General features: G+C 43.0%; 1 protein-coding gene across 1 annotated transcript in view; it reads left to right on the top strand.

Annotated features, from left to right (window-relative positions):
* ELOVL5 (ELOVL fatty acid elongase 5) overlaps nt 1–19,354 on the top strand; it is a 74,740-nt gene that overhangs the window by 31,468 nt on the left and 23,918 nt on the right. The window contains exon 2 of the mRNA XM_081313441.1: nt 15,035–15,100. Coding sequence (XP_081169567.1) covers nt 15,043–15,100 — 58 coding nt within the window. The 5' untranslated portion in view covers nt 15,035–15,042. The remainder of the gene's footprint in view (nt 1–15,034; nt 15,101–19,354) is intronic.

Genomic DNA, 19,354 nt, shown 5'->3' with positions numbered 1-19,354 from the left:
TGTACCTAGCTAATTGATTTACACAGTAAGAAATATCAGGTCTAGTCCAATTACTCAGATACATAAGACTTCCTATCAAAGATTGGTACATAGTCTTATCAAATACAGGACTCTCAACATTAGTGTCCTTAAAATCCATAGCCATCGGAGTTTTTGCTGGTTTACACATTTCCATATTGTATCTCTTTAATAACTGAGATATTTTACTGGCTTGTGACACCTTAAAACCCCTATTTGTTTTCACAATATCTAACCCCAAATAGTGGCTTATTTCCCCAAGATTTCTAATTGTGAATTTAGTTTGCAATCTTGAAATGATAGTTTGTGCTTCTAACTCAGTTTTTGTTATTATTGCAATATCATCTGTGAATAATAAGAGAAAAGATAATGCTCCGTTGTGTTCCCTTCTAAACAAACAAGGATCAGCATTACTGGCTACAAAACCTATTGCACTTAACTCATTAACTAAACATGTATTACACTCATAGTCTGATTGTTTCAATCCATAGAGGCTTTTCTTTAATTCCCAACAATCATGGTCTCTATCACTGGTCAATCCTGGTGGTATTCTTAAATAAATAGTATGTTGCAATGGAGCATGTAAATATGCAGTTTCAACATCTACATGGGTAACCATATGTTGGTTTTTAGCTGCCCATACTAAAGCTGCTCTTAAAGTAGTTGCCCTTAGACTGGGTGCAAACACTTCGTCATAATCCTCAGTAGTTTGGGCAAAACCTTGTGCAACCAAACGTGCCTTATGGGTTATAGTTCCATCTACTCCCTTCTTTATTTTATATATCCATTTACAACCTATAGCTTGCTCACCAGGTGGCAGTTTAGCTTTCACATAAACCTTAAGATCCTGCAAAGAATTCAACTCCCTGTTCATTGCAGCTTTCCATGATGCTTGTTCTTTTTCAGGATACATCCTGATCTCATCATAGTTAGATGGCTCTACACTAACTTGACATACTATACTTGCTTCATAGCGATCAGGTGGATGTCTGATGCGCGTTGAACGCCAAGGAATTACAGGGCTTTGAATTTCAGACTCCTTTCCTTCCTCTGATTCCTCTATTATCTCCCCTATCTCCTCTTCATTTTTCATATTTACAGGAGATGTATTATCATTACTAGTTACGTTATCAGAGGAGTCCTCAAACACTAGAGGATCAGTATTAACAGTTTCTTGCTCTAACCTATCCCAACCAACGTGCTCAAGGAATTTTGCACTAGCACTGTTATATACATTAGTTGTGCCTCGTTCCCAGAAACGATATGATCTATGGTTAGCTTCATAACCTACAAAGTATAATTGCCTAGCCCTATGTTGGCCTTTACTCCTGAGTTGTGCAAGAATGTGGACCCAAGCTGGGGTGCCAAACGTGTGCAGGTAATCAAGGTTTGGTCTTCTACCATGCCATATTGTATATGGTATTTTACCAGTAGAAGTATTAACAACTATATTCAGAACATGGTTTGCACATTTTGCTGCCTCCCCCCACAGTCTATCTGTTAAGCCTGAATCTCTTAACATGGTTCTCATCATGGCTTGTAACGTTTGCCCACGTCTCTCAACAAAAGCATTATGTTGAGGCCTATAAGGGGCTGAATGTTTATGCTCAATGCCAGCTGATTGTAGCATATCAACAAAATGCTTATTTGTAAATTCAGTGCCATTATCAGTAATTATGCACTGAACCTTTCTCTTTGTTTTTCTCTCCACGAACTTCAGCCAGTTTGCAAATTGTTGGAAAGTGTCTGCCTTTGACTTAAGCAGATAACAAAATCCATAACGAGAGTAGTGGTCAAGGATACTTAAAATATAACATGACCCTCCTAAACTTGGTTTCATGGGTCCAATTAAATCAGCAAACACAACTTCCAAAGGTACAGTTGTTTTGAAGCCGTTTATCCTGTTTGCAGGAGTTGCCTTACTCTTTTCCTGCTTACAGGCATTGCAATTCAAATACTTACTACATGGCTTCAGTTTAACTCCCTCTACTAATTCCACTGTTTTACGTAGTGAGTTAAAGTTTACATGCCCTAACCGCCTATGCAATAAATGTATACATTCATCATGTGGCTTCTTGTTCTCACATATTGAGTTAGCTTTAACTGTACTAACCTGGTTACTTGTGAGAACGAATAAACCATTTTTCAAATTAGCAGTTACACAGGTTCCATTCCTCTCAATAGTGCATTGCTCCCCTCTGAATGTTACCACAAACCCAACTTTAACCAATTCCCTTACAGATAACAGGTTGAATCTTAGCTTAGGTATATATAACATAGGTAACTGTTCATCAATGCATGGACAATAGGAATTACCTTCACCAGAGGCCTTCATCCTCCAACCATTGGCCAGTGAAACATATTGGTTGCTGTTTTTCATATTAACAAACCTCTTTTTCACTTTAGTAATGCATTGTGAAGCCCCACTATCAACAACCCACAATTCATTATTTCTGGATGTTGATTCACCAGAAACAGTCAAACCAATGCCCTTCTTAGCCTTTCCACTGCTATTTACATTCTGTTTTTTACCCTTTCTACAGAATTTGGCTATATGCCCTCTAGCCCCACAAGAATAACATTTCTTGACGTTGTAAGCAGTGGTGAATTGCTGCTTCTCTCGTGGCTGTGTCTCTCTCAGCTGGTCTCTGTCACGCCTCCTTCTGGACTCTTCCAGCAGTCTCCCAGTAATGTTAGTCAATGTCAGTTCCTCTCTGGTCAGGACTTCCAAAGAAGAAACATACCCATCATAACTCTCATCCAAAGATGACAGAATAATGTAGACCTGATGCAACTCTGAAAAAATCAGCTCCTTTTCATGAAGCTCTTGAAAAGTTGCCTTCATGTAATTTAAATGGGTCAGCATATCTCCATTCTTCTGCAGACGAGTCCTAAACAGCTTACGCGTAAGGTGTATATGTGCACCCACACTGTCACGAACATAAAGCCTTCGCAAAACACCCCAACACCTAGCAGCAGACTCCTCACCACGAATATGGACAAGCTGCTGGTCATTCAGTGTTAGTCCAATAATGCAAAGAGCTTTCTCATTGCTACGTTTAAAGTCGTCTAACTTCTTTGCATCCTCTTCGTCATCTGGATCCCAAGCAGTAGTATCTGGTGGGTTATTTACAACAGCCCATAGTCCTTCCTTGCGCAAAAGCAAGCAGCATTTTGTGGACCAGGAAACATAGTTTGTCCCATCCAACCGGGTTATCCAGGAGATGCCTGACAACAGTTCTTGTGCCATTTTACACCAAAAAGCTAACACAAACTCAGCTAGGAATACTGTGTGTACTTACTCTCAGTACAGGCCTGGGCCCATAACCAGTGTTAAGGAATTTATTGTGCAGAGGTCTCCTTGTGCTACCAAAGAGTTGCACAGACAAGGAAGGGCACTGAGAGCAGTAAAAGTCACACAGAAATACACTGAGTTCTAAAAGCAAAAAGTATTTTACTTTGAGGTGGTGTAAAAACAAAAATGCACAGTCAAAAATAAACAGTCCAAGTCATACACAATAGCAACAGTCCAAGGAGTAATCCAAACTACAAAGTCTTCTTACAGGTCCAGAGGTCAATACACAGTTCAGGTTTACAACAGTAGTAAACCAACAGCAGAGCAAAAACAGTAGTAGTAGAGAGCAGTGAGTTCAGAGAGAGAGAGAAGCTACGTTCCTAGCTTCCTCTTATGGCCATGAGAACACTTACACACCCATTGGCCAATTAACAACTTAAAGACATAGCATTATGGTTAATATATTTTCAACCCAACATTGTAGGCTAGCACCATATGCCTAACAAAGATCACATAGCAGTAGTGACACATGGGCATAACAAGCAGCTATGCTGTTGCATTTTGAACTGCATTTTGAGCTGTAGCTGTGGGATGATTTCCAAGGGCAGATCATGTGGAGCACATTGCGATAGTTCAATGGCAAAGTGCCTACTGCATGAGCGACTGTCTGAAGGTACAACAGTCCAGTGATTCCTAATGTGTGGTTAGGATTAGCAAGATTGACATAGTGCCCATAATCTCTCAAGATTCCAGGTGGGAATTGCTAACTGACATGAGAGGGGATGCCTTTACCTCTATGTTTTTAGTGACTGAGTTTTAAAAGGATCGATTTTAAAACCTACTTTTACCCAAGGTTTTCACGGTCTCTGATATTTAGAGTGACTGGAGGCAAGAGGAGAATTCTAAGTGGATGTTGATTGAGCATGTTGCACATGTGTGATTTTTAACAGCCTGGCAACTGGCTTAACTGCTTCCTGACTTTGTGGGCAAGTAAAGCCCCAGGGCTATCTGAAGAGTTTTGTCTGGTGATCTGAGGAGTCATGACTTAATAGTAAAGCCTATTTGACTATCATATCTCCCTCTCCGTGTGTGTGTGTGTGTGTGTGTGTGTGTGTGTGTGTGTGTGTGTGTGTGTGTGATTTAAGTATTAAAAAAGATGAAGGCAATGATTGCAGAGAAATTGCAGTGGAAGAGTTAGAAACACAACTGGAATGGAGTGAGACAAGATTGCATTTCCTACAGCAGGGGTGGGGAACCAGGGCCCGTTTATGACTTGTGGACTTCAACTCACAGAATTCCTGCTGGCTCAGGAATTCTGGGAGTTGAAGCCCACAAGTCATAAAGGGGCCATGGTTCCCCACCCCTGTCCTACAGCAAAACATCAGGTGGCCTTTTTCCAATATGAGCAGAATTCTATCTTTAATAGCAGAATTAAACAAGTTATATGCCTCACCTTTTGCGGGGAGGCACATAGCTTGGAAGGTAGCCTGATGTATAGGAAGCTTTGCTTTCTCCTTTGTCATTTTCCTCATAATTGGCACTTAGGAGTAAATATTGTACTTCCTATAAACAGATTCTATTGGTTGTTTTTTTATGGACTTTCGCTCAAGGCTCCCATGTTTTTAAATGTAGATAAAGAAAGGTGTGAGCAAATTGTAGCTCCAAGATGCATGTAGACCCAAACTCCTCCCTTGTAGCCTTCAGATCTCTTTTGGCCACTGTTGTGTACAAAATTAGCAATGTATTATCCTACCATTTGAATCCAGGAATTTAAGTTCTTAAAAAAATGTCTAAAGTTTTTCCTAGGAACAAAAAAGAAAACAAAGCTTGTCCCCAACTGTCTTGTGGGATTGCTTGTTCCATAGCAGTCTACATTTTGCCCTGGCCAAATACATCATTTGGGAGCGAAATAAGGGACCACAGCTCAATGTATCCAGAACACCCTGATCCATCCCAACAGGTGGTTTTTCTATATTTGGGCTCAAATCCAGTAGCCAAGTCTGGTTGGAAGAATAGCAATATAATTAATAAAGAAGGGACATCATATATTTCCTGCCCATTTGGGCTTCAGAAACCGGCTCCATACCATATCTGATTAGAACAAACCTCTGTAAGAATATATGGGTCTGACATTGAAAATGTTTCAGAAAGTTTGATAATGCTCACAAAGCAGCTCTTCTTGAAGTCTTAAAAGATGTCAGGTGTTCTAGAAGGCTTGTATGTCTGTTTCAAAGGCCGTTCTCTATGGTCTACGCCAGAGGTCCCCAACCCTTTGGGCACCAGGGACAGGTTCCATGGAGAGTGGTTTTTCTGCAGACTGGAGGGTGCATGGTTTTGTGTGCTGCCTGCACCCCGCGGATGGGGCTTTGCTTGTTTGTGCAGACCAGTTGCTGGAATGCCGCGGTCCAGTACTGGTCCACGGACCAGGGGTTGGGGACCTCTGGTCTACACCTTGGCAACTTTATGAGACTTGTGGATTTCAACACCCAGAAATCCTCAACCAGCATCGCCAGCATACTTGAAATCCACAAGTCTTAAAATTGCCAAGGTTGGACACGCTTGGTCTATACATACCTGTATATAAAGAGCAGCTTTGGTTTACTAGAGATTCCAACTGCTGAAATACGGTCAAGATATGAACACGCAGATGATGAAGGGCATTCACACATCCTTAAGAACTTAGACCTTATTGCTGACTGGAGAGGGGAGGGGTGTTGTTTGCTTATTCTTTCCTTGTTTTGGTTGTGTGACCACTCTTGAATAAGTCACCCCGCACAAGTTCAAATTAAGCTATGAACAGAGAGTACAGATAGTCCTTGACTTACAACAGTTAGTTTAGTGACCATTCAAAGTTGCAACAGCGCTGAAAAAGTGACTTATGACTTTTTCACACTTACGACCATCTCAGCATCCCCATGGACACCTGATTAAAATTCAGATGCTTGGCAACTGACTATTTATGACGGCTGTAGTGTCCAGGATGACATGATCCCCTTTTGTGACTTTCTGATCAGCAGTGTCAATGGGGAAGCCAGATTTACTTAACCGTATTACTAACTTAATAGCTGCAGTGATTCACTTAACAACTGTGGCAAGAAAGGTCATAAAATGGAGCAAACTCGCTTAACAGATGTCAAACTTAGCAACATAAATTTTGGGCTCAATTGTGGTTGTAAGTTGAGGACTGCCTGTCTTGTGTTACCATCTATATCCAAGTTGGTAGATGGAAGCTTTCATGATCTGAATAACAAATCGTTAAACAAAAGAGATCTAATTATCCTAAGTGGCAGCGGAGATCCCTTCATTTCTTGCTTCTCTCCACTCCTCCCCAGCCTGCTTTACTTTGGGAAGGTATTTTGGACTAATTTTAACAGTTTTGGAGAAACAAAAACTTTGGTTCTGTAATAGAGGAGGAAAATAGGGTGAGTTCCCCCCCCCCCTTCCTTGTGATTTTGAGAACATGGGTTCATTCAGATGACAAGAATTCAAACGTGTGGAGCAGAAAACAGGAAAGTTCTTCTTAGGTCTCTTTAGGGTCTTCATATCCACGTGTCCTCTTGTAATTTTTATTTGGCAGTCTTTTTGTATGAAACTGTTGCTGCAAACATTGTATTGCATGAGCAACTCCTTTTGTCAGAAAAACCTCAGCATCATTCTCACCGAATGCATTCTTCTTGAAATGTGTGAAAGATATTGAATAGCAGCTTCGGTTTTGTTTTCCCATTATGTGCTTTGGTTGCTGAAAGAAGCAGGGCAACCGAACAGTTTTGAATGCAAAGTTTGACATTGGGTAAATATTGAAGTGCTTATAGAACTGTATACCTAAGACTACCCTCCTCCTGCCTTGGTCAATGACAGTATTATGTAACAAAATCAACTGCTGTTCTGATTCAGGGTCGCTCATCCACATGATCACGTGGAGGTTTGGGTAGCAACCAGATGACTCACTTGGGAATTCTAATATCCCATTTCAGCAGGAAACAAAAATATCATCTATATCTGTATTAATTTTCAATGCAGCCTTTATTACAGCGATGTTAGCACAATGTGCTTTGTTGTGTATTTGCCTTTGAATCAGTCTTGACACTTGGTGATTGCCCGGATTAGTCTCTGTGGTTTTCTTCAAGGAGTGGTTTGTCCTTGTCTCATTCCTAGGCCTCAGAGAAAGTGACCGGCCCAAGGTCACCCAAAATTCACGGTTTCCAATCCAACACCGTTAACCATTACGCCAAACTAGGTTTCCCATTATCTGTACTTATAGTTTATTAATCATAATTTACACAGCTCATTTGTACCCTGACTCACGGTGCACATCACACAACTTGCTAACCTAAAATGTGATTTGCTAACCTGTGCGTCATGGTGTCTTGCAGAAACAGCCTCAGACACACTACGTGACTTATGCTAGAAAATTCATTTTACATTCAAGTACAGACATGCGTCCCAGCTCCTGTTATTTAAACTAAGCATCCGCCCCTTATCATGCTTGGCTTGAGCTGGACCAGAATATTAATAAATATCAGCGCTCTATGTGTATATTAATAAATGTAAAATATCCTCTCTTCCTTAACTATTTTTTTTTACACAAATCAGAGTATCTTGTGACCTTTTTAGGCTTTATGGAGGTTGGCCATTTTTATGACACACTTCTCCAAAGATATCTTATTTTCTTATTAATGAAGTGATGCCCTGTATATATTTGATGTAAGATTTTTCAGGAATTTATGTCTTGAAGGAGATCCAGTGTACAAAATATTTTTAAAATCAAATCCTGCTAATTTCAACTACTTTATTTTGAAGTGTTTTATGTATTTTAATCTTCTTCTTCTTCTTGTGCCATATCCGTTATCGGACGGATGGCGATCATGTTGGCGATCCTGTTTTTATCAGCAGCCGCACGAAAAAGTGCTGCTGAGTTTTGTCCAAACCAATCCCTTAGATTTTGAAGCCATGATGTTCTTCTTCTGCCTGGACTTTGTTTACCTTCAATATTTCCCTGGAGGATTAAATGGAGTATGCCGTGATTTTCTGGGTGTCGCATCACATGTCCGAAATATTCTAAGTTTCATTTTTAAATTGTTTTGATGATTTCCCTTGGCTTTCCCAGGCGGCTTATCACCTCCTCATTTCTGATCTTGTCATCCAGCTTATACATAAAAGCTGCCTGTAAATCCCCATTTCAAATGCTTCTAGTCTCTTCAGGTGGCCTTCGGTCAGAGACCAGCTCTCTACTCCATAGAACAGGATAGAAAAAATATCACATCTGACAAGCCTGATTTTCAATCTTAGGCTTATGTCATGACTGCAGAAGACCTTTTTCATTTTGAAGAATGCTCTTCGAGTTTTCTCTATACTTCTCTTTACTTCAGTGGTTATGTCCCAGCTTTCATGTAAATTAGAACTGAGGTACGTGATCCTTTCACCTTTTTCTAATGATATTCCTATTGAATTTATTGGTGGTAAATTAACAGCTTGTTTGTATTTTAATGGAGAGATACTGAATATATTTTCTTCTTAAAAATAATTAAAATCTGGATACAGATAGTCCTGGATTTAACCATTTGTTTAGCAACTGTTCAAAGTTGTATATGGCACTGGAAAAGGTGACTTAAAACGGCTGCAGCATCCCCATGGCCCTGTGTTCATATTTCAGCAAATAGGCAACCATCCTGTATTTATGATGGTTGCAGTGTCCTGGGGTCACGTGAACACTATTTGTGACCTTCCCAGATAACATCTGACAAGCAAAGTTAATGGGGGAAGCCAGACTTGCTTAATAACCATGTGGATCATTTAATAACTGCAGCGATTCACTTGACAACCATGGCGAAAAAGGTCAAAAGATTGGATGAAACTCACTTAACAACTGCTGTGCTTAGCCACGGAAATTCTGGTTGCAATTGACGTCATAACTGAAGGACTACTTGCATTCTAAGCCAGGGCTTTTCAACCTTTTCACTGATTGTACCACTTTTAGGATATGGCACACTTCTCCAAAGATATCTTATTTTCTTATTAATGAAGCCCAAACTGTCTCTTTTTATAGCCTCTCCTGTTTCCACCCCTCCTCCTTTCTCATGGGAGGGTGAGGGTGAGCTGGAAGAGCCTGGGGCTCTGCAGCTCCGGAGGACTCTCTCACAGTAAGTCCTTGCCTGTGCTGGTTCTTTCCCTCTCCCACTACACTTGGCTGGGCAGGGCTGCATACCACCTGCCACATGCTGATGTACCACAGGTGGTATGTGTACCACCGGTTGAAAAGCTCTGTTCTAAACTATATGTATATCAAATATCAACTTTACAGTTACCTTAAAGCAATGGTCCCCAATCTTTTTGGCACCAGAGATTGATTTTGTGGAAGACAGTTTTTTCATGGACCGAGGTGGTGGTGGTGGGAGCGTGCAAACTTGATCCCCACAGGTACAATGATGTTATGTAGTGCCGTGCAACTTTATCAAAGTCATTTATTTATTTATTTTATTTTATTTTATTTTATTTGTATACCGCCCTTCTCCCAAAGGACTCAGGGCGGTGAACAGGGCAATAAATATCAAAATAGCGAAATACAAAAATTAAGAACAGATTAAACCATAGTGCCCGATACAATAAATAAATTACATTAAAACAATAATTTAAAACCCAAACCCATCAGACCAGGCCGGCTTGTTCAAACAAGTAGGTTTTTAGATCACGCCGGAAGGAGCGAAGGTTGGGAGCCATCCGGAGCTCAACCGGTAAACAGTTCCACAAGTCAGGCGCACCCACAGAGAACGCCCTCCCCCTGCGGGCCACCAGTCGACATTCTCTGACCGGTGGCACCCTGAGGAGGCCCTCTCTGTGGGAGCGCACTGGGCGGAGGGAAGTTGATGCCGGCCGCAGGTGCTCCCTAAGGTATTCCGGACCCATGCCATGTAGGGCTTTGTAGGTCATTACCAGCACCTTGAATCTCACCCGGAAGGCAACTGGAAGCCAATGCAGCTCACGGAGCAGAGGTGTAACATGGGAGTATCGGGAGACCCCCAACACAACTCTCACGGCTGCATTCTGCACCAGTTGGAGCCTCCGAGTGGTCCTCAAGGGCAGCCCCATGTAGAGAGCGTTGCAGTAGTCTAACCGAGAGGTCACGAGCGCATGAGTGACTGTACGCAAGGCATCCCGGTCTAGATAGGGCCACAACTGGCGCACCAGGTGAACCTGGGCGAAGGCCCCCCTAGTCACAGTTACTATATGATCTTCTAAAGAAAGCTGTGAGTCTAGGAGGACTCCCAAGTTGCGAGCCCTATCTACGGGGGGTAATAACTCACCCCCCATAGTAAGAGATGGAGTGATCTGAATTTCCCGAGATGCCGGCACGCACAGCCACTCAGTCTTGTCAGGGTTGAGCCGAAGCCTGTTCCTCCCCATCCAGACCCGAACCGCCTCCAGGCAACGGGACATCACGTCGAGGGCATCATTGGGGTGGTTTGGGGTCGAAATGAAAAGCTGGGTATCATCAGCATACTGATGATACCCAACTCCAAAACCACGAATGATCTCACCCAGAGGCTTCATATAGATGTTGAACAGGAGAGGCGAGAGGACCGACCCCTGAGGCACTCCACAAACGAGAGGCCTCGAGGTCGACCTCTGCCCCCCTGCCAACACCGACTGCGAATGTCCCAGGAGGTAGGAGGAGAACCACTGAAGAACCGTGCCTCCCACTCCCAATCCCCTGAGACGCCGCAGCAGGATACCATGGTCGATGGTATCAAAAGCCGCTGAGAGGTCTAATAGGACTAGGACAGAGGAACATCCCCTGTCCTGGGCCCTCCAGAGATCATTCACCAGAGCGACCAATGCCGTCTCCGTGCTGTACCCGGGCCTGAAACCCGATTGGTACGGGTCTAGATAGTCAACTTCCTCCAGGACCAAAGGGAGTTGATGCGCCACCACGCTCTCAACAACCTTCGCAAGAAAGCGAAGGTTGGAGACCGGGCGAAAGTTGCTTAATACAACTGGGTCCAAGGCAGGCTTCTTGAGGAGAGGTCTCACCACCGCCTCCTTCAAGATGGCGGGGAAACTACCCTCACTCAAAGATGCAGATATCACCGCCTGGAGCCAGCCTCATGTCCCCTCCCGAGCCGCATAAACCAGCCAGGAAGGGCACGGGTCCAATAAACACGTGGTGGAGCTCAGCTTCCCCATAATCCTGTCCACTTCCTCCGGAGTCACAGGATCGAACTCCTCCCAGATAACATCAACAAGACCACCCATGTCCTGATCGTCAGACTCTGCCCAGTCGGAGTCCAGACCGGTCCGAATCTGAGCGATTGTGTCTGACAGATGTTGACTAAACTCCTCGGCACGACCCTGCAAGGGCTCCTTCCTCACCTCCTGATTAAGGAGGGAGCGGGTCACCCTAAACAGAGCAGCCTGGCGATTATCTGCGGACGCGATGAGGGTAGCGAAGTAATTAGACCTCGGCATCCTCATCGCCACGAGATAAGACCTAGTAAAGGATCTTAGTCGCAATCGGTCGGATTCAGACCGGCTGGATCTCCAACAGCTCTCTAGGCCCCGTCTCCGACGCTTCGTCTCCTGGAGCTCCGCGGAAAACCATGGAGCCCACTGGGATCTGCACCGGGTCAGGGGCCGCAAGGGTACAACTCGGTCAAGTGCCTCAGTGGCTGCCCTTTCCCAGGCATCCGCCGAGCTGTGAGCAAAGGAGGCAGGTGGGGACACTGCTCTTTTGTAAGGATTTTTTTGTTGTTATCTGTTTTTCTTTTCAATGTAAGTTAAAACCCTATCATTACCTGGCAGTCTCCTGACCAAATACTAGGGTCCCACCATGCTAGTGATCTGAGCCCAACCAGGATTAGCTGAGGGCTGCCACTTGCTAAGACAAATAAATCTCTGTTATGTCCAAGAGAATGTATTAATGTCTGGATCAAAGACCACTTATGCACTCCCTTCTCCATTGAAAAGCATTCATTGGCTGTGTTCACATGTCAAGTCATAGGTAAAGGTAAAGGTTCCCCCGCACATGCGTGCTAGTCGTTTCCAACTCTAGGGGCCGGTGCTCATCTCCGTTTCAAAGCCAAAGAACCAGCGTTTGTCTGAGGACGTCTCCGTGGTCATGTGGCCAGCATGACTAGACGCCAAAGGCGCACGGAACGCTGTTACCTTCCCACCGTAGTGGTCCCTATTTTTCTACTTGCATTTTTACATGCTTTCGAACTGCTAGGTTGGCAGAAGCTGGGACGAGTAACAGGTGCTCACTCTTCTACGCAGCACTTGGGATTCGACCCGCCAAACTGCCGATCTTCTGATCGACAAGCTCAGCATCCTAACCCACTGAGTCACCGCGTCTGCCAAGTCATAGTAAATTACTATTTACTCAATCTGGTTTGCTCATAAACCAACTGTATGAGATCAGCTGCCAAAATGTGTTAAGCTAAAATACATTTAAGTATTGGTTCTGTTGGTGATACAAATACAGTATATCAAAGAATAGTATTAATATTACTGGGCTCGAATAAAGAGAAAGGAATATACTTTACATGTATATTTATATTGATTTTTTTAAGGTTAAAATCTATAAAACATAAAAGGAAAAGGAAAAAGATACAAGAAGAGAAACAGGAAAGATAGAAGAAAAAGTGAATGGCAATATAGATGAAAAAAGAGAAGAAAGAAGATATTTAAAGAAACAACTTCCGATTCTCTTTGCAGCACTTACAAATACAGTGTCAACATGAGATGGGCAGTCATATAAATTGAACTAATAAGTAAAGAAATACTTGGGAAATATTTCCCAAGAAGAATTCAACTTTAGAATATTCTTAAAAAAGAACCCTTGATCATATTTACTCGTTCAATTCGACTATATTTCTTTTGCTTTTGTAGTCTGCTTGACAGTCTGAAGGCTTATAATAAATATTCAGGGTTATTGCTAGTGGAAAGTATTTTAATCCAGTGTATGATCCTGTTTTGCAAAGCAGAAATCCTTCCAGGTAGCACCTGACATTGGAAGGCTAATATGAAAACAGGCCACAAAGCTTTCCTAACATTAGGTGCTTCTGAGCTATATTTTTGACCACTACGTTGCCTCCCTTCCCTGTTTACATAGTCATAAGACGTAAGGCTTAGCCAAAGTTAATTTGACAGAGTCAGTTCTCACTCAGCTGATGAGGCAGCTTTATATAAAGTCACAGATTGTTCAGCTGGGTTATAGTTCCGGAAGATCAAGCTGCTCCTAAGATTTGTATGAGACTCCTCCATTAATTTAAATACTGCAGTGTACTGTCCATTCACCAAAAAGAAAGAAAAAGGTAAGTCAGAATTATTTATAAAATGGAGAAGGGCAAACAGTTGGAAAAATAACTTGCTTAAAATTGTTTTACTAAAATGTGACTAATTAGAAAGCAGGCTACATGTACTTTTTCATTTCAAGCTTTGACTTGTTGGTGGTGTGCCAGTGTTTGAAAGGAGTAAAGATGGTTTCCCTCTTATTTATTTATTTAGTAAATTTTATGGCAGCCTATCTCCTACACATGACTCTGGGCAGCGAACAAAACAAATAGGAGCAAAATAAAACACAGCCAGTGATCAAAAATGTAAATAATTTAAAACAGCATAGAAAAGCAGCCGAGAATGATCAAACTCCGCACAGACGGTACAACCAGACAACGAGCTAACCCAGCTATTGTTGCATTAAAGATGAATTGTGTTCAGCGATGTTGTGTTCAGAAACAGTGGTTTTACCAGTTTTTCTAAACTTCACAATTGCCAGGTTGAAAAATATCTTTGCTGAGACATATCACACTGTTAACTATTTTTTTTTAATTTTAATTCCATTTATATCCCGCCCTTCTCCGAAGACTCAGGGCGGCTTACAAGCTTAGCAGTAGCCTTCATTCTATGTATATGCCTGCTTATTAGCGCTTTCACACACACCCGAAGCGGCATTATTACAAAGTCAGCTTAATTGCCCCCAACAATCTGGGTCCTCATTTTACCTACTTCGGAAGGATGGAAGGCTGAGTCAACCTTGAGCCTGGTGGGATGCGAACCTGCACTAATTGCAGGCAGCTGGTGTTACTTAAGGAGGCATTAGCCCACTGCTCCACCAAGGCTCAACTACCTATTTGAAACTCCTTTTTTTTTTTTGCAAAGGAAGGCAACCTGGTCTTCTCTAGATTTGTTTTGGACTACAACTCCCATGAGCTTCAGACAAAGTAAATGCTATGGGGTTATTTGTTATATAAAACATCAGGGCATCATCAGGCTGCCCACCCTTCAGCAAATTATCATTGTATGATTCATTAAATCTTTTTTAACCTTCTAAAGCAGGGGTAGGCAACCTCGGCTCTTTTATGACTCGTGGACTTCAACTCCCAGGAATTCTGGGAGTTGAAGTCCACGAGTCATAAAAGAGCCGAGGTTGCCTACCCCTGTTCTAAAGCAATTGAAGAGAATCCTTTGTAATTTCAGTGTACAGCTTAGTTAGAGCAGGTCCTAACTTTGTGCTACTGTCAAGGGATATGCAGCAAGTACAGTTAGTACAGAAAATACAGCTACCTAATGCCAACTGTTCTCACATGTTTCAGAAAGACAAAGCAAAAATATATGATGGCGGTTCCTGTAAAACTGCATCAAAGGTTCAGAATTATAGTTAAATCTTAACTGGATCTCAATCAGAGATCTACAGAAAAAAATAAATGTTTTTTTCCTCTTTCTTTCTAGGTGATACAATGGAATCACTGGATAAAACAATCAATAGCTACCTGGATGTTTGGCTTGGGCCAAGAGGTATGTAGCTCACTTTCAAAGATTTGAATTGTTAAGATCCAGACAGCGCTAATCTCTGCCTGATTTGGCTACAACTTCAGGCATGATTAGCTGGAGGGCTGTTTTCCTCTAGAGCAGGCATGTCAAACTCGCAACATCACATGACGTCGCATGACGTATCGTGACTTTCCCCATTGCCGGCAATGGGATGGGTGCAGTTTCAGCGTGACGCATTCAGCCCGTGGGCCGACAGTTTGACATGCCTACTCTAAAGGTTTGGCCTTTCTTACCTGTATAGTCTAAAGGAAATAAACTTGATAGCTCCACCCATTTCTTAACCACAAGAAAATAAACTCCCCCTACAGGTTGTCCTCGACTTACGACCACAATTTTCTGTTGCTAAGTGAGACAGTTGTTATTTTGGCCCCATTTTACAACCTTTCTTGCCATGTAATTAAGTGAACCGTTGCAGTTTTTAAGTTAGTGACATGGTTGTGGAGTGAATCTGGCTTCCCAATTAACTTTGCTTGTCAGAAAGGTGATCACATGACCCTAGGACACTGCAACCATCATAAATATAAGCCAGTTGCCCAGCATCCAAATTTTGATCATGCAGATGCTACAACGGTTGCAAATGTGGAAAAATGGTCATAAGTCATTTTTTTGTCAGTTCTGTTGTATCTTGGAAAGATCACTAAATGAATGGTTGTATGTTGAGGACTATCTGTACATCTTTCTCTGTTCTGGCATCTCTCAGTCAGACTGTAAACTCCTTGCTGTAACTATCGGCGCAAGTAGATGGAACATTTAATAACAGAAAGCTGGTTTGGTGTAGGGATTAAGATGCTAGCCTAGAAACCAGGAGACTGTGAGTTTAGTCCCGCCTTAAGCATGAAAGCCATCTGAATGACTCTGGGCCAATCACCAGGAGATGGTGAGTTCTAGTCCCACCTTAGGCAGGAAAGCTTTCTGAGTGACTTTGGGCCAATCACTAAGGCACAGTGAGTTCTAGTCCCGCCTTAGGCATGAAAGTTGTCTGAGTGACTCTTGACCTGTCCCTCTTTCTCACCTCACCTGCCTCACACAGTTGGTGTTGTAGGGAAAATAGGAGGAAGAAGTATTAGACATGTTCCCCAGCTTTAGTTATTTATAAAAAATAATAAAGTTGAGATTAAAAAGAATAGGGAAGAGAGGACAGCAAGGCATTTCTTCCTACACTGATTCAGTCTCTTAGCTTCTACAAGTAGGGTTAGAAATAACAAATACCAATACTAAAATGATTCGGAGTATTGGAAGTTCAATATGTATATGCGAACAACATCGAAGGCAGTAGTAGATCAAAATGTGAACATCTCTCCAAACTACTACTTGAAAACTATGTCGATTTGGCTGTGATCTAGGAAACACGCATTGAGAATGAACAGCAGCTTAAAAGCAGAGGAAGAATACCTGGATATGACGACTTAGGCGCTATTTTTCATCAAACTTATGGTCTGATAACATACGTGCGTAATAACATTGAAAACACATATTTATTGGAAACAAGCAGTGAGGATAACATCTACACTATCACAATTAAGATTGGAGACACCCAAGTTATGAACATCTATAAGCCCCCTACTATCTCTTGGCCTAACACAGTTCTTCCAAGGATTCCACACCCGGGCATCTATATAGGAGATTTCAATAGCCACCATACCCAATGGAGATATATGCTTAATGATACTAACAGCGAGACCCCCTGCGAATGGGCAGAGCAGAACAACCTATACCTAGTTTTTGATGCTAAAGATCGAGGTACTTTTAAATCAGCTGCATGGAAGAAAGAGTATAACCCTGACTTATGTTTTGTTACACAAGATAAAACCAAACCTGTACCTGCCTCTCGGCAAGTGCTACCAACCTTTCCCCATAGCCAACATAGACCTATTATTAAGACAGGAATAAAGATACCTATTATCAGATCTATACCCCGACCAAGGTGGAACCTGAAGATGGCCAACTGGGAAAAGTTTACGATGGACCTTGAGAACACAATAGGACGTATCCCGGCAGTTAGTAAAAGCTACTATCGCTTTGTCGGAGCAATCATGTCATTGGCTAAAAAATCCATCCCACGTGGCTTCCGAAAGGAATATATCCCAGGATGGAATGAAACCTGCGAAAACCTATACCAAAAACATCTAGAGAATGGTGATGCTGAGATAGCCGATGAACTTCATAACCTTGACCTGGCGCGTAGGCAGAAATGGGAGCAAACTACATCTGGATTAGACTTTAAACACTCAAGCAGGAAGGCATGGAGCCTACTGAAAAAATTGGGAGGAGACCAACCAGCTCAAAGCAAACAACAAGAGGTCACTCCAGATCAAGTAGCAACTCGAATTGTCAACTTAACTAGAGTACCCCAGGATAAGAAACATACTAAATTAGTGAAAAGAGAAGTAAAGCACTTAAAAACTTTGTGCTCGCCTAGCCAGGAATATGCTCGACCCTTCCAAGTGGGTGAAATAGATACTGCCCTGAAGAATGTCAAAGCTGGAAAATCTCCTGGTTTTGATGGAGTAATGTCTGAATTTATCATCCACTCTGGGCCTTGCACAAGAGAATGGCTTGCAAAATTCTACACAGATATCCTAACTTCCAGTAAGCTCCCTCCAGAATTTAAGAGAACCAAGGTAATCGGCATATTAAAACCTGGAAAAGAAAGCAACAAGCCAGAAAACTATTGCCCCATTGCTCTGTTATGTGTTTGTTATAAACTACTTGAAAGGTTAATACTTAACAGAATTGGACAGAAAATTAACGAACAAATACCGATTGAACAGGCTGGGTTTAGATCTTATCGGAGCTGTGCCGATCAAGTCCTTAGTCTTACTAGCCACACTGAAAGCAGCTATCAGAATAAATTGAAAACATCTGTTGTATTTGTGGATCTCACAGCAGCATACAATACAGTGTGGAGGGATGGTCTATTAAGCAAATTCCTCCATGCTGTCCCTTGTAGGACCATGGGCCGCCTAATAAATAACATGCTCTCAGCAAGGACCTTTCAAGTCATCATGGGCGATAAAATTAGTAAGCAAAGACATCTGAATAATGGACTCCCTCAGGGCTCTGTATTGGCCCCATCCTTATTCAACTTATATATTTCCAATATACCACCCACGCTATCAACAAAGTTCTCTTACGCTGATGACTTGGCATTAGCATATAGCCACAAGAACATCAAAGTTACAGAAGCTGTATGTAGTGTATGTGGCTTAAGCATACACAGGCTGTCAGCACAGCAGGGGGCTGGACAACTCCAGGCTATAACCACATTTGGCGGGAAAGCCTCGTTTGAACGAGTTTGACAGCCCCGGGCTATGGCCAGCTCTGGCAGGAAGCCAGGGTTTAAATCTATTGGCCTCCTGCACTGGCGGGAAGCCCAGGTTTGAATCCATTGGTTGGTTTTCACCTGGGCAGGTATAAAGGTATGCCAGGTAACCCCCTTTCCCCAGCGTTGTTCCTGACCTCAATAAAGAAGTTATCGCCCAGCTGAGTGTCCGTCTCTGTATGTGCCCACGCTACTTTACACTGGCGACGAAGGTGGGATCCTGCCTTGGACATCGCTAGCCGCGGAAGAAACCCCATCGGCAGCACTGGATCAGGATGCAGGATGACCCGAGACAGCGAAATGGCACAGCTGGGTCAGTATCCTCTTTTTAACAGTAACCGTCCCGAAGAGTGGGAAGCCTTTGTGGGACAGCTCGAGTGCTATCTCCGGGCGAATGGGGTTAAGGATGACCGCCAGAGAGCAGCGGCACTGCTGTGCAGCTGCGGGATGGAGACCTACCAGCTGGCGGTCGGTCTCTGCTCACCGGATGACATCAACACCATCGGCTACAACGAACTGCTGGCCAAGCTGACCGAACATTTCTGACCGGACACGTCCAAGATCGCATGGCGGTATCGTTTTGAGAAGCGGGACCAGCGTCCGGGTGAGTCCGCCAAACAGTACATGGCCGCCCTAAGGCAGGTAGCCAGTCTCTGTAATTTTGAAAACCTAGAAATCAGGCTACGGAATCGCATCGTCTGCGGCCTGAGGGATCGGAAACTGTGGCAGAAGCTATTCGCCAAACAAAAACTAACCCAGAGAGATGTCCAGGAGGAGTTCCTAGCCTGAGACATGGCAGAGGAGTCCGACACGAGGGCAAGCAGAACCATCCACCAGCTGAGTGGCTGCAGCGGGGAAGAAGGGTCAGTATCCGAAGTGGACGCCATACACCAAAC

Source organism: Vipera berus, assembly GCF_964194415.1.
Source record: "Vipera berus genome assembly, chromosome: 1".
Taxonomy (NCBI): Eukaryota; Metazoa; Chordata; class Lepidosauria; order Squamata; family Viperidae; genus Vipera; species Vipera berus.
This window is presented reverse-complemented; position numbering and strand designations above follow the sequence as displayed.